Raw genomic sequence first — 16,732 nt, forward strand, 5'->3', positions numbered from 1 at the left:
CTGGTCAGCTGAACCATTTAATATTTCTTTGATGCTAGTCAACTTTTTTTGTTTTGCTTTTCTTAGTAAAGGATATTTTCCCTGATTATAGAATTCTAGTTTGGCAGTTATTTTCTTTCAGCACTTTGAAGATGTCATTCCATTAAATTCTGTTTTCCATTATTGCCATTAGGAAGTCAGTTAAAAGTGTTATTGTTATTCCTTGAAAATAATGTATCTTTCTCTAATTACTTTTAAGACTTTTTCTTTTCATCTTAATTTTTAGCCATTTTATGCTATTTGCCTACATGCATTTTGTTTATGGGAGTATGTGCATATATCTTGCTTGAAATTCAGAGTGATTCTTGAATCTATATCTTGACATTTTCCTCAGGTTTAGAAAACTTGCGGCTATTATGTCTTCACATATTGCTTTTGATGCATTTTACTTCTCTTATCCATCTTGGACTCCAATTACGCATATGCTAGAACTTCTCCCTGGGGTCTAGTATGCTCTTTTATATATAGTGCATTCTTTTTGTACAATGCAAGGTAAGCAGGGGTCATTATTTTTGTTGTATTCTGTTGTGCAGAGGCAAGTCACAGTTCTGTCCACACTCAAGAGGAAAGGGTTCTACATCCTTGTGACTCACTGAGGATCACTTTGGGTGCATCTGCCACAATCTATTTATCTTAAAGTTGTATTTGAAAACTTTCATACAGCAATTTGTGTATAGGTCTGTTTCTATTGAGTGATTTTTTTCTTCCTGATTTTTAGATTACAGACGACAAATTACAGTTTCTCTAGGAAACTGCAAAAAAGTGGGTTTCAGGCTAACATTTCTATATATCTTTCCTTTTCTGGAATCCTGGCCCCTCAACTATTCACTGACTTAGAAGCTATATCTACATATTATAGTCATTATAATATCATTTTAGAGATGGAGGAGAACTAATTCTACCTTTCAACTTTATTTAATAAGTTATTTATGCCAGTTAATCCCTCTTCAGTTGTTGGGACCATATTCCCTGGTACAACCACTTCTAGCCATATTGCTTTCCAGCAGGCATTTAAAATTGAGAGCTTTATATCACTCAAAGCTAAACTAATATTCTTAATACAACTTAAAATTGTGTTCCATGCTTCTGTAACTGTAAGTGATTGATTATCTTCAAGTTTATTAAAAATATCATTAAAACTCCATTTAATATAATTAACCTTAAAGGTGGAAATAATGCCTTGATCTAAAGGTTGGATCAAGAAAGTTGTATTGGTGGCAAATATACAACTTTTATATTTGGATGTTCTAAATTGTGTGAATGACTAGGTACATTATTTAAAATTAAAAGTGTTTTAAAAGGAAGACATCTTCCTTCATATAATTTTTAGCTTCTACAACAAAACATTTGTAAAACCAATTCTGGAAAACATCAGTAGTCACCCATGCTTTTTTATTTGCCATCCAATAAATGGGAAGATCATGAATAATTGTGTGTTAGTAAGTAATAGTTCTTTGTAAGTTACTGAGTTAAGCTATTTTTTTTTTTTTAGAAAGAATAATCACCAATAATGGAAATGAAAAAGAAAGAACTTTGTGAAATGGAAACCATGTATAAAAAAGTCCACCTAAAAGAGGGAATATTTACTGCATATTAAAAAAACTCACATAAAAATACCACATAAATCAAGGGACAGGTTTACATGAAAGATGATCTGTAAAGGCTGAGACCTTGGATAGAACTGAGCTGGGGGATCTAAAATTATGTAGAGTGTGTGATGAGCAGAACAGAGATGAGAGAGATCAGTTAAAAGTAAAAAAGTTCTTACGAATTCAGGGACTGGATTGATGATTCTACTCTGAGACTTTAAACTGGCTTTAAGTGTCAGAGTATCTTAAAGGTCAGTTCTCTGTGTACCTGGCAGCAAAGGTCCATGCCTAAACCCTCCTTGGGCATTGTTGCTTCTCTTCTTCCATTTATGAAGAGTTCTTCCAGAGGTCTTTACCCTTCTCCTTTGGTGCCAGAGAAATGGACAGAAAGTATGTCAAGTATCTTAGCAAGGCCATAGCCCACTAATAACAAAGTTTGAAATTAGCCTTTTCACCCCAGAGATTACTCCTAATAGCCAAGGCAACTCTACTCTCCAAAATGTTAATCTCAGGATTAGGAAATGAGTTGCCTGAGTAATGAGGTCTCCAGGCACTCTGCTGTTTGGGTTGTGTCTTATGCTATTGATCACTTGGGAGTCAGTTTTCTTTGGGGGAAAGAGACTCAAGAGTCTGGGGCAGACAATTTGTACCTTGTTAAAAAACCTCAAGACAAAGTTAATGCTTTGTGACCCAAAGAGGACCCTCTTCCAGCAAGAGGGGCTGTGAGAATCTAGAGGAGATTAAAGTGACTTTTTCTGTCCTTCACTTCTAGTCTTGGCACTGGAAGACTGAGATAGATATTATTTCCTTTCCCTCTAGTTCCTTTAGAAATCACATTCTGGGTGATATCTAGAGATTTGCCAGTCAATGGGGGGATTTTGATTAAACTACAGCTCTGCTCATAAGACTTTAGTGACCCTCAGATAAGAAAATTTGTAGACTATTTGATAAAATAGCAATATTTTTACAAAGCTGTCTAAACTCAAATGACTAATGGGTTTTAAATAATTTCAAGAAAGGCATTAACAAAGATCTTGGAAAAATTTTACAACTATTAGTAAAAATCCATACCAACTATTGTGGGCAGTTAAATTAATTTCCAGAGTGGGGGATGTGACTCTCAAGCATGAAACAGGCTACACGGTGAGTTTCACTACCTCATACGTGAGGATGGGGAATGTTTGTTATAACATATATTCAGTTATCACACAGCCATTAATCTATAGAAGGGAGCAATGACCTCTCCTAGAGAATTCATATTGTGATTTCTATGATTTGGGAAATATGGATGTGTAAAGAAGTGTTAAGAGAGATATAAGACTTCAAGGGCCTTTAATATAAAAGCTATTCAAATGTCTAAGTTCTATGAGAAGGACCATGTATTGTTCATCTTTGTTTTCATAATACTAGCACAGCACTTATATGTTGTGACTACTCAATACATTGAATTGCTAAAGATATAGTTTTGCTTAGATTTGAAGCATATTTTAATTATTCACAGGAGACTAACCGAAAAATGAGAAAACAAAATGACATAAGTTATCTTGCCTGGGGGGTGGGAGGGGTTGTAAATAGTGCCTTCATCTATGATTGAGACAGGAATAGCTTTTATTTAACTTTCTTTTTTTTGAGTCATGTAGTTGAAAGATGAAAAGGGTAGTAAAAACTCCAAAGTCAAAGGCATTAAATTTTGAGGTTTCTGTTCACCTGTACTCTCCTTATTTTGTCTCTCATCTTTTCTTCCTCATCTACATTTCTTATACCCTAGATTTGCCAATGTTTTTCATTTCCCCCTCCTATTCTACACCTTTTTACTGATTGTTCTATCTGTTAGAGTCTCCCACATAATGGTGCTGGAATAATTTTTTAAGGCGTTAGCAATTTAGAGCTCACTAATGGTTTGGAGGCGAAAGGAAGCAGAATTATTCTAGGCTACAGGCACAGGTAAGATCTTCTGAACAAAAAAGTAGAATTAAGTTATAAAAATAACTTGGATGAATTTTAACTGAAGTGTGCAAATATGATGAAAACTGTGATTTTATAGTGATGAGTTTCAAACTATCAGTTATAATCCAGGAAAACAATTTAGATTTTCCTTAGATATATTAGCTAGATAGGTTACTCTAATTTAAGGAGAAGTAAAATGTTAGCTATCTTCAAGAATGAAATTAGAAGCAAAACATTATTTCACCTAATCCACACCTGAGTTGTAATAATACATGTAGCAGTTAATGTACCTCAAGAAAGGTTTTAAAAGAGCATAAAAAAGTCCATATAACCAATTGGAAAGGAAATAATAAAATGTACAAAATCAAGGCTGAAACAATCACAAGCTTGTTTACAAATCCTAAAATGCTAGTCTGAAGCCCACCTACCACTATCTTGCTCCATTTAGATATTTAAACTTGTTCATTTGTGGAAAATAAAAAGGAATAACTACTAATACAACTTCTATTAATAAGGGCTTCCTATGTGTCAAGTGTTATGTCAAACTCTTCAAATGCATTAACTCATTTAATACTTACTCATGGCACCTCTGGAGTACTACTATACTGGATTTACAAATGAATTTAAGTAATATGCTTAAATTTTTGAGAGGCTATTGAAGGAATTTATGCAGGAGGCTCCATTAGTAGATTTTTTACAAAGAATGTTATGATAACATTCAGGAAGGAGACTTGGACTTGGAATAAGATCAACTGAAATGAGGAAGATTAGTTAGGAGACCACTGCAGTCACCATAGAAGATAACGATGGTGGTCAGAAGTTGGGTGTTGGTAGAAAGCATGAAATGGACAGAACAGAGGGGAGATAATTTCAGGAAGTACTGTCTTCAGGGTAGAAAAGGAAAGGGAGAGAATTGAGATGATTCTCAGCTTTCTGAATGGAGGTAATGGTTAAACATGGTGGGTTTTATCAGAAATTAATATGGATTTAAGGGATGAGTTTAAATCTGTTTCAGTACAGTCTCCAGTTCAGAGCTCATATGGGATGAGGTCATTTCTATCCCCTAAACAATTTGGAATGTGAAAAACTGAAGTAAAAAACAGAACATCTGGCATTCCTCTGATTAAATAAATTTAATCTTTGCTCTCACACTAGGAAAAACTATTCCCTACTTGAAGGAATATTCTCAAATTTGTTACATCCTCTTTTCTCCCTTCGGCTAGAATCAAAGGGATATGCTAAACCCCTGCAATGCCTTATCAAACCATTTTTCACAATTTTAAAGGACATTTAGTGTATGGTTTCCAGGAGGAATATCTAGTAGAAGTGATTCCTTTCTAATCTTTTCGTGATCAAGGTGGATTTTAAGTGCAGGGCACAGAAAAGTAAAGTTTAAGACTTAGGGTTCTGGGAAGGAAAAGTCATTTTAGAAACCTTATGGGGCATTTTGTGTTAGTAGTGCATTTTGACAGTGTTGAAAGAATATCAGCCTCAGATACCTTTTTCTGTCACCTAGGTCACTGTTCCTCATTGGATCTTTAGGAGGCTAATTCAAATGTGTTTTAGGAGGACTATAACTCTGGGTTTCTCTTTTGATCTAGACTCACTTCTTTAATAGATGGGTATTTCTATAAAATCTGTCTTTTAATTTGCCTCTACATTTCCTCTGAGATCTAACTCTGACCTCAATGCTAGAACCCTAAGGTAACATTTCTATAGTACCAAAAAATAGGGTGAGCAAAGGTGATGACTCTGAACAATTAGCCAACAGCTGAACAGTGATGGATCTTGAGGTCTGGGGCATTGCTTAGAGGATGGGCAGCCTTTTACTGAAAACCTTGGTCCAGCCTACTCTCTTTTATGGTTGACTCATTATGCCTTTCTTTCCTTTGCCCAGCTCTTTCAGGCCCAGACCTTCCTCAATGTCAAAATCGAACTCCACTGCTATGACTGAGTTCCTCTTTGAAGGTTTCTCCAGCTTTGGGTGGCAATACAGGCTTACTTTCTTTGTCGTCTTTCTAACTTTGTACCTGCTGACTTTCACTGGCAATATCATCATTGTTACTATTATTTGCCTGGACCATCACCTCCATACTCCCATGTACTTTTTCCTGAGTATGCTGTCCATCTCTGAGAACTGCTACACTGTGGCCATTATTCCCCGCATGCTTTCTGATCTCCTGAGTCTGCATCAGCCCATTTCTATTCAAGGCTGTGCCACTCAGCTCTTCTTCTATCTCACCTTTGGTATCAATAACTGTTTCCTTCTCATGATCATGGGATATGATCGCTACATGGCCATCTGCAACCCCCTAAGGTACTCAGTCATCATGAGTAAAGAAGCCTGTATACAATTGGTATCTGGGTCATTGGTAATTGGCCTGGGCATAGCCACAGTTCAACTAACGTCTGTGTTTGGTCTGCCCTTCTGCAATGCCTTTGTCATCTCTCACTTTTTCTGTGATGTGAGACCCCTGCTGAAGCTGGCCTGCACAGACACCATGGTCAATGAAATCATTAACTTTGTTGTCAGTGTCTGTGTCCTTGTTCTACCCATGGGCCTGGTCTTCATCTCTTATGTCCTCATCATCTCCACCATTCTTAAAATTGCTTCAGCTGAGGGTCGGAAAAAGACCTTTGCCACCTGTGCCTCCCACCTCACAGTGGTTGTCATCCACTATGGCTGTGCCTCCATCATCTACCTCAAACCTAAGTCCCAGAGTTCCCTAGGGCAGGACAGACTCATCTCAGTGACCTACACTGTCATCACTCCCCTGTTGAACCCTGTCATATACAGCTTGAGGAATAAGGAGGTCAAAGATGCTTTGTGCAGAGCCATGGGACGAAAGCTCCTCTTCTCCTAATGAAGAGAGTTTGTAATTTTGATTTCATAAATATGTATTACTTTTAACGCTGTTTCAGTAATGCCTTTAGATAGGGGATCAAGAAGAATAGACTAAATTGAATTGGGTGCCCAAACTGGAGGTTTCCATTTGAGCTAGTTCTGGTTTTCTGTAACCTCTTTCAGAAAAGATAGAAAATGACTTTGCATACAGTTAAGAATGTAATGCACGTTCTCTCACACACATCCCAAGAATATGTTGAGTTTTACAACTCCATTGAGATACAGAACCAAACAGGATTCTTAAGAGCTAATGAACAAAAGATTTTGAAAACACCTTAGAAAGACTTTTTATGTGTGACATTAGGTTGTAGGAGTAATTTGTGCAAACATTTTAACAAGTGAAGAGATGCATACATTTCCTTTTCTGTGGACATTGAAGGCTACCTGCTACTATCCCATAACAGTCTGAAGAAGCATCAAAAGATGGGGTGCACATTTTCCCAGTGAACAGAAATGCCCTAACTGACCATTCCTGGAAATGAAGAGTGCAAATGTGGGAAAGCAAAAACCATTAGCTACTGAAAACCCAAAGAACCCATCCATCTCTAGTTGAGAAGTGTAGGTGAGAAAACACCAATTGTAAAGGAGAACATGCTGAAAGCGCCAATGCTTCCAACAGGGAAGTGAAAGAGAACAGAGGTTGGAAAGAGCCAAGCAAAAGTATAGCTCTTTTTGCAGGATAGAGCTAAACTCTTTGAAATAGTGTTATGCATGTAAGCACTTTAATTTCTGAATATATTTAATAATAAAAAGTCTGAGTCTTGACTGGAAAAAAACAAACAAACAAAAAACAAAAACAAACAAGCAAACAAAAACTTCCAGTAAGCTCCTAAGCCTACAGAAGTTACTACTTAGAAATATTTTCTTAGATACTCCCAATTTAAAACCTGAGCTGAAAACAGCATTTTATGTGTGAGCATCGCAGAATGTGAAAGTGTATGCAAGAAAGGATCCTCAGTCCCTCATCCTTCTTTTCAATTCTGGCTTTCTATTCTGAAAGAACATGCATAACCTGACTTTGAAACACAGCTCTTGAAGTCCCCACAGTCCAGCTGATCCCAAGTGGTGACCATGTAGAAGCATGATGTCACTTTGGGAGAGTGTCATGAAGTCTGCTGTATGCTGTGGTTGGGACAAGTCAGGGGAAGTTAACAAATCCTCCATGTCAAGTTTTCATGTCTCACTTTGCAAAAAACACTAGCATGTGAAGTCTAACCAGAGATAAAAGATATCTTTGCCTTTGTGTCCAGATTTCTAGAAATGATAGAGCATGTTCATTTCTGTGGAGATAGTCAGAAAACAGTTATAAAAACTGTTTTTCTTAGTAGTTCTGCTTAATCTAGATAAAGCTAATAGGTAAAGGTCTGATGGCCAGTGGCACACTTTCTTCTATTTGAAGTTGGATTTAGTGGAGGATGTGGTACACAACTCAGATTGTACCCCTTTGGGACCCATGTTCATTCCCTTGACTGCCAGGAGTGTCTTGAGCTGACAGCTCTCAGTTGAGACCCTTTTCAGGAATTGCCCTTGATAAAGAGTTGCCTCTTCCAAAGTCACACCCTCTGCCCAGGGGCAAACTGCTTCCAATGACTTGCTTATTTCAGGTTGTAAACACTGGCCTTCTTACCTCAATTTAAGATGTTTAGGAAGGGCTCTCCCAGCTCCAGCGCTTTCATCTGTGAGATAGTTTGAGGTTTTTGTTGAGGCTGCATCACATTTCAACTCTTCCTTCTGCTCTGTCTGCTTCCTTTATTCTCACACAGGTGTTGATCCTGAGAGCACTACTTAATAAACTTGTTGCATTTAAATCTCTATTTCAGAGTCTGTTTCCTGGAGATCTCAATTCACAACATTTTAGGATCTCATTTCTAGAACAACAATTGGCAACTGGAGAACCCAAATTTCCAGGCTTGATATAGTCTAATGAAGGCAGAATGCCAGTGGCTCCTATATTTTAATTAAAAAAAAAAAAATTCCATTCTATCAATTAAACTATATTTACTGTGGCTCAATTCAGTCAACCATAGTTTGGTATTATTTTCTTGGAAACTGGTTAAAAAATTGAAATATTAATTTTTCTCAGAATCCACAAGAAATAATCCCTTTGTCTTTAAAAATTTGTCTATGAGCAATTTCAATTTTATTGTAGTCTGGTACCCTTACCTTACAGTGAGATCAGTGGTGGTGGGAATGTTGTGGAGATTAATAAAACACCAGATGGGACATGGGCTTAGTAAGTAACTGTCCAGAGCTGGGCAGACAACTTACTGCAGGAAGACAGTACTACTCTCTGAGGTTATCCAGGGACCTTGGTTGGCAGGTGCCTCTGCCATTCTTAATATAAAGCTTCCATTTTGGAGTTCAAGAGATGATCCTATTGTCCAATTTTCCATGTCATGAGAAGAGAGAAAGAACAGGGTCTTTCTTCAAGCATTCAATTCCCCAACTTACTGGCAGGTTGGAATTTTTTTATTTTTTGTCTGAGTTTCTACTCTTGAAGTGGCATGGAAATTTGTCTTCTGTTAGCCATCAGTAGGGAGATACTGACTTGATTTTTGAAAAAAAAATCCCTAACTATTAGGAGTTCATGATGATTTGTGGCAGCCAATTTGGAACAGCAAGTGTGGAAGAGAGAATTTGCTCTATGAACTAGCCTAGACCAATTTGGTAAGAGTTTGGAGGTAACAGAGGAGGTCCCAAGGGTGAAGCTGGGGTGAATTATTTCTATTCTAACCATCTGTATAACATACATACTCACTCTCTGGCATGGACAGAAAATATTCATGTATATTAAAATAAAAATGTGCATTATAAATAAAAATAATATTTTTATTTATAAATGCCATATTTTGGGGGTCCAGGAAATATCCAAGCCCTAACTCTGTGTTCCACATTCCTTACTCAGCAGGGATATATGAATATCAAGAAGAAAATAGGTAGAAATAAATGACAGGCACAAGTCTTAGACAAATCTGAAATTCAGATACACAGACTAGCACAGTGAAGGGAAGGACCAATGTGTGAAGGATAAAGGGGAAAAATTCACACTGGTGAGGAGGGGGAAAATGGCATAGATGATAGAGGCTTTGTTCATCCCTCTTTTGACTAAATCGAAATTGTGATAGAAACACAGAGCAAACAGCAAGTAAAGTAGCCTGGGATCTAGATGAACAGAAGTACTAAACTGGGGAGAGAAATAATTACTCACCCTGCAACAGTAGAAGATAGGAGAAGGCAAAGACATGAAGCTGCTCAGTCTCAAACAACTAAGTGGGACAGAGGCTACGGCAGCCACAGCCAGCAGCTGCAGACACCACTTAAAAGGGCCATGTCCACAAGCGGACTTTTGCGGTGACGGACCTGCTCACTCTGAACATCAGCACTGGGTCAGCTTCATGATGGGCTCCAGAGTCTTACGGGGGAATATTGAGTTGTTGGAATGAGAGCCAGAGGTGAGGCTCTCTCCTGGGCAGAAGTGCTGGCAGTATCCATTGTTCCTCTGTTGAGCCCTTCCCGCACCCAGTGTTTGGAGGCAGTGCCACCATAACTGAAACGTCAAATTGGATAACAGAGGTCACTCCATGCAGAGGATTTCCTGAAACTCTTCTTCCCCCAACTTGCAGACCCACTCAAGCCACAACCAGCTGTGTTCTCAGTGAGTCCAGTGCACCTTGCTGAGCAGTGCCAAGACTCACGCAGGTGGCAGCTGGCCTCAGTTTCTGGTGTGGATTCTTGAGGCCACTATAAGCACAGCATCTGTGGATTGCTTGTTGAATCTTAACAGGTGGCCCCGGAGGGGCACAGGCAGGGGCTAAACTTGGCCTGCAGCTGAACTCCTCAAGATTGTGCCACTGGACACCTACTACACAAAGCCACATTAATAATACTGGGAGACTTAGGAGCTTTGCTTATTATAAGGAAACAGACATAGAAAGGCAGCCAAAATAGGAAGACAAAGAAGCAGAACCCATATGAGAGAACAGAGCAGAGATCCAGGAATAATGAAGTCAAGCAATCTAACAGATGTAGAGTTCAAAACACTGGTTAGAAAGATGCTTAATGAACTTAGGGGAAGAGTAGATGAATTCAGTGAGAACTTTAATAAAGAGATAAAAAAACATAAAAATGGAAATGAAAAGTATAAAAGGGAACCAATTAGAAATGAAGAACACATTATCTAAGATGGAGAGGATATTAGAGAGAATAAACAGAGTGGATAAAGAAGAGGATCGAACCACCAGTAGAGAAGATAGGGATGCCAAGGACAGTCAATCAGAATGACAAGAAAAAAGAAGCTAAGACTATAATAATAATTTAAGGAGCCTCTGGGACACTATTTACTGTAAATATCTATGTCATAGAGGTATCTGAAGGAAAACAAAGAGCTATTTGAAGAAATAATGATGAAACACTTCCCTAACCTGGTGAAGAAAATAGACATACAACCCCAAGAAGCTCAGAGAGTCCCAAGAAAGAGGGATCCAAAGAGGCTCACACCAAGATATATCATAATTAAAATGTCAAAGGTTAATTCAAAAAGAGAATCTTAAAAGCAGCAAGAGAAAAGCTGTTAGTTACATAAAAGGGAGCACCCATAAGAGTGGCATCTGATTTCTCAAAAGAAACTATGCAGGACAGAAAGGCTTGGCACAAAATATTTGACGTGATGAAAACCCAGGATCTACAACCAAGAATACTTTATCTAGCAAAGCTGTCATTTAGAGTTGAAGGACAGATGTAGAGCTTCCCAGACAAAAATAAGCTAAAGAAATTTATCAACACCAAGCCAGTATTATTGGAAATGTTGGAGGGACTTCTTTAAGAAGAAAAAACATGTATCAAAAACATACATAAAGAATGGTAATAACTATATTCCTATCAACAAGTATCTCAAATGGAAAAGAATTAAGTGCTCCATCCAAAAGATAGAGTGGCTGAATAGATTAAAAAAACAAGACCCCTACATATATTGCCTACAAGAGACTTATTTCAGATTAAAAGACACACACAGCCTAAAGGTAAGGGGATGGAAAAAGATATTGCTTTAATGGAGCTAGAGAGTATTGATTTGAATGAAATAAGTCAGATAAAGACAAATATTGAATGATTTCATGTACATGTAGAATCTAAAGAACAAAATAATCAAAAGCAACAATGGAAATAAACTCATAGATATAGAGAATATTTTGAGAGCTACTAGATGGGAGGAGGATTGGGGGGATGGCGATAAAGGGCAAAGGGATTAAGTCGTACAAATGGATAGTTACAAAATAGACATGGAGATATAAAATGTAGCATAAGGAAAATAGTTAATAATGTAATAATAAATATGTAGGGGGGAAAAGGAGTACTAGACTCAGTGGGGTGATGACTTTGTGAGTTATGTAGATCTCTAATCACTATGCTGTACAACTAAAACTAATATATTATTGTATGCTAACTTAATTGAAGAAGAACACATTGAATTGTACAATGTAAATGTAAGTAATTAATTATTATATTTCAATAAAGCAGAAAATTTCACCCTGAAGCTTCTTGGGGAAGGCTTTCATACCCGGATATTCACCACATCGGAATCGGGTTTTCAAGTAATGAATGACAAAATGTCTGGGCTCAGATGGAGCTTTGAGACATCTAGTCTAATCTCCTCTTTTTACACAGAAGAAATGGAATCTCAGAGCCTGGCAAGTAATTCCTCAATGACACAGCTAGTTAAGAGCAGCTTTTTTAAATTAAAAAAAAATAATAATTCTAGGTTTGTGCTCTACTCATGGCCCTCGTAAGCTTGGAGTAAAAATAAAAAGGGAGATGAAAGCGAATTTTAATATTAAAAAGAAACAGAAAATCCCTTAGAAAATATATCTCAAGCTGTTCAAGTCTGGACTTTCTATCCATGTTAAATGTCTTTTCAATCTTAACTCTGAGTTATTTGGCCTCAGGCTAAATAAACAAGTAAGTAACTTGCTCTCTAGCCTGACGTACAGAACACTGTGAAGCAAGATATTGTTAACTTGGTCTCAAGGTCCCTGTAATAGATCTTTCCTTAAGGGCAGGGGAAATGACTAAGGAGACTCCTGTGGGGACTCCTCCTGGCCTATTTTTGCAGGAAAAATCTCTTCACCATTTATTAGGCTTATTTACATGAAGCCAGGTGACAAGGCTGTTCATGGAGAATCTGGTCATTTCTTAATGTCTCTGAAATTTTTTAAAAAGTGGAGAGTGTTCAGAAGGTTCATACCAGATACCTGTGTTAAAAAAAAAAATCTCCAGTAATTTCTTTATGGTTTATGGCATAAAAACATTTTTTAGGAGAAAATGAGACTTGTCAGTATCATGGATATTTACAAAATTTCACTCTAGAGTCACTTCTTCCTTGTGTTATTTATTGTCCTAAAATGTAGCTAAAATATAGGCACTCTGATCTCCCATTGACTGTTGTGCAATCATGGTTAGAAATGACAATATATTGCCTCTCTTCCGTAATGCTCCCTCAAGCATCTAGTAAAATTATTCATAGGTGGAGGTGGGATGGGGTGGGAGAGCGAGGATTGGGTTTCATGCATGCTACAAGGACCTTTAAACCTTTGCAATTTATAGAGAACTTCCAGATACAGGCTCTCACTTAATTTTAGAAGAACAATAGGTTGACAGGATGACTATTATCATTCTTATTTTAAAATGAAATACTGAAATACATGGAAGCGTAAGTCCATTTTCTCACATTACAAACCTAAAACATAGAAGAATGAGGATTTGGATCAATTTCTTCCCATGTATATTTTAGTTTCTTTCATGGATGGCTTTATAAGATTTAGTCCCATTCACTCCATGAGAGAAGCCTAGGCCTCCAATGAATGCTGTTGGGAAAACCAAATCCAAAAATGTCTAGATCTTTTGTCTGAGATTTATTCAGTTCTGGATTGTTTTCAAAGCTGAGAGTTCTGATTATTATTATTCACTAGAATTTCTCCAATATGCTATAATAGGATATTCAAGATACAAGTTTGGGAGGTTTTAAAGGAATGAAACAATCATAAAGGAATCTTAGACTGAGCTTCATACCTAGATCTTATGGCTCAAGGCTGCCACAGATTCTCCCCAAGAACAAGAAGCTCATGGATAATAAAGTTGAAGAGAGAGCATAGAAATGATCAACCTCACCAGCATTCTACATGTCTTCTCATTCCTAGCTCATATGTACAATTAGAATATTTCTAACCTGGAACTTTGTAGTTTTTTTGCCTCTAGAAGCAAAAACAACACAAAACAAAACAAATGAAAAAACTAGCAATTCTCAAATACTTAGAAGCATCATGTTTTATGGTTTTATAATTCTTCTATTCGAATTGTACTTCTTTCACAGATACTAATAAATGAATCTATACGTTCTTTTACCTATTTAACTGATGTTTATTGAGCACTTACTATTACATGCCACTTAACCAGTTTCAGTTGGTTTAATGAAGAAGTTCTGTAAAGCCTTGAGCACAGATCTTTCTATGTACACGGTGAGTTGTGTTTGATAAGTGAGAAGCAATTGCTGATGTTGGAAAGAAATTGTTGCAAATGTTTCTTGAGCAATGACATTAGTTCTTTTTGGGGTCTGTCTTGGGATGTGGGTCCATAAGTTTGTTGCCTTTTCTGGTCCTCTTAGTCTTCAAGAGAAATGTGAACTGCTGCTGTGTTGAGATAAACAACCTAGTGTCCACAGCAAATAAAATCACCACCAACAATGGGATAAGGAATTGTAGCCAGTAGTAGTTGCTTTGGTGAGCTGTGGTGGGATCTAGATGCAACAAGAAACATAAGTCAAATTAAGAATTTAAGAATAAGGTTTGAGGCTTCATCTTCCCTAAGAGAAGGGCCCCTCATGGTCTTCCATCTTCTAGCACAATAAAGCATCCATTTGCAGAAAGAAAACACTCCTATGTTTGGTTTCCTCAGACTGTGCTCCCTGGAATCCTTGGAAGTCCCGAATATTTCCCCACAGCCCTTGTCTAACGATTCCTCTAGCCAATGTGCCCAAGGGGGAAGATTATGAAAATGATGACCCCTTTCTTGGAGCTGACAAAACCCGTCTCCACATATTATTTGCTGGTGGAAAGGAGGCAGAGAGCTGAGGATCACTAGTGTCTTATTAATCAATCAATCAATCAATTAATCAATCAATCATTTCTTGCATGCCTATTGGGTGAGATGAAGATATTGGATTAGATCATTAAAGTTTCCTTCCATTTTCACTATTTTGTGATTCTGTTACTTTTTTATAAAGTACTGCTTTTTGTGATTATTCTAGAATTATAGACCCACAGAATATTAAAGCCAGAAATCACTTAAAGATTGCCTAGACCAGTGGCTCTCATCGCTGGTTACACATTACCATTACCTGAAAGAGTTTTCAAAAATACTTATCCCAGACCTTATCCAAATCAATTAAATCAGAATTTTTCATGATGAAATATGGACATCGATGTTTTTTGGTTCCTCAAGTGATTCTGATGAAGTCTAGACCAAACCCTTTATTTTATGGATAAAAATACTGGAAGCCCAGTGACAATTAAATAGCACTTAGGTATCAAATTAGTTAACAGAGAACTGCCATTAGAACTTAATTCTGGCTTCTGGTCTCATGCTTTTGTAAATGTTAGCATGAACCAAGTCTGCAACTCAAAGTCTAATTTCCTTCTTGTAAGGTAAATATTTCAAATGCTTCTTTTCTTATATAAAGTTTGAAAAGAGCAGTCTTTTTCATTGGATATAGAGGCAGCCCACCTGCCTATCCTTTCCTCATCAAGTCCTCTTTCTCTTCTCCCAAGACACAGGAACACTATCTGTTGATTTCCTTTCCCAGCCCTCCTAGGCTGGAATGGACTCTTCAAGCTTTTCACAAGCTTTTTCCCTTAAACTTTGAAACTCCTTTTCAATTTAATAAATGTGTGTTCTCCCCAGGAACAGCAGGTGACTTTGAGATCAAAACTAATTGCAACCTTTTATGCTTGGGTAGTGGTTAACAGTTTATAAAACCATTCCACAAATATTACCACATTTAATCTTTGTAAAAATGCCATAATGTGATCATGTATTGCTACTGCCATTAAACAAATAAAAACTCTAAGACAGAGATTAAGAGATATATTATACCCTAGGTCTCTCCATTGCAAGTTTAGTACACATTCCAATGTATCATAGCTGCTCCCATTCTACAAGCTGCAACTAACTATATCAAGCAGAGATGTTATCTCTCCTTTTCCCTGCTATGAGGTTATTCCCTTACCTTTACCAACTCACCTTTTTTTACAGTAATCTCAAGGGGATCAGAGGTATAGTTTATCTGCCAAAGTATGCCCTTGCAGTAATAGGTGCCACTGTCTCTTATTGTGGCATTGGTAATGGAGATGTTGTGGTTTTCATACCAGTACTTGAGTGCTTTTCCATTCTTGTAGTAAATCACCTTGTAGACATTTCGATTCATCCAACCATGGCACCTGATGAGGAAGGACTCACCCTCCAATACCACATCAGTAGAAGATTGAATGAGCAGCCAGTCTGAAAAGCATTTATTATGTTATTTATTTAACAATGAATGAATAGATAGATTATAGATGGTAGATAGATAGATGATAGATAGATAGATAGATAGATAGATAGATAGATAGATAGATAGATAGATAGATAGATAAAATAAATGAGGTCATACATAGAGTGTGTGTCAGAAAACATTGTTTATCATTAATACATTTCTTGGCTCATGAAGTCAACAAAAATAATGCTTAGAGCCTGTCTTCTTTTGATAAATCCTTGCTTCTCCTGAAAAGTAAGTCTGGGGCCATAAAATTTCTCTGACATTTCTGCTGAGCCTATCGTTGGAATTCCCTTTAGCTCCATTGTTGTTAGTTTCAGCTACTAGGGGGAAATAAATCTATTCTACCTAAGATTTCTAAGCCTAAGAGAGTATCTTTTATATCCTCTCTTACTTCATAGGGACTTCTCAGTTTTACTATTAATCTTAGTGGGCCCCAAAACTTCCTCAGAACATTTTATATTATTTGTGTAATTATTTAATATTCTCATTTTCATTTGACTCTATATTTCAAGAGGCTAGGGGCCAAGTCTGTTCCTTACATTATATACCCAGTGCCCAACACAATACCTAGGCATTGGTAAGTACTCGACATATTTTTCAGTAATGAGTCAGCAAAAAAAAAGTCAGTTTCCATGACTAATATCATTTTAATAATTGAAAAGCATTCAC

At 37.1% G+C, this 16,732-nt stretch overlaps 2 protein-coding genes across 2 annotated transcripts in view; one reads left to right on the plus strand and one right to left on the minus strand.

Annotated features, from left to right (window-relative positions):
• LOC120584304 (olfactory receptor 10J3-like) overlaps positions 1–6,439 on the plus strand; it is a 168,134-nt gene extending 161,695 nt beyond the window's left edge. The window contains 1 exon segment of the mRNA XM_039840014.1: positions 5,496–6,439. Within this exon segment, the coding sequence (XP_039695948.1) occupies positions 5,496–6,439 (944 nt within the window).
• A 7,555-nt stretch (positions 6,440–13,994) lies between these two features.
• Positions 13,995–16,732, minus strand: part of FCER1A (Fc epsilon receptor Ia) — a 5,775-nt gene continuing 3,037 nt past the window's right edge. The window contains exons 4-5 of the mRNA XM_039839927.1: positions 15,769–16,026; positions 13,995–14,266 (exon numbers count right to left, since the gene is read on the minus strand). Coding sequence (XP_039695861.1) covers positions 14,067–14,266; positions 15,769–16,026 — 458 coding nt within the window. The 3' untranslated portion in view covers positions 13,995–14,066. The remainder of the gene's footprint in view (positions 14,267–15,768; positions 16,027–16,732) is intronic.

This window comes from Pteropus medius, unplaced genomic scaffold (genome assembly GCF_902729225.1).
Source record: "Pteropus medius unplaced genomic scaffold, Ma_sr-lr_union100, whole genome shotgun sequence".
In the NCBI taxonomy this organism is placed as follows: domain Eukaryota; kingdom Metazoa; phylum Chordata; class Mammalia; order Chiroptera; family Pteropodidae; genus Pteropus; species Pteropus medius.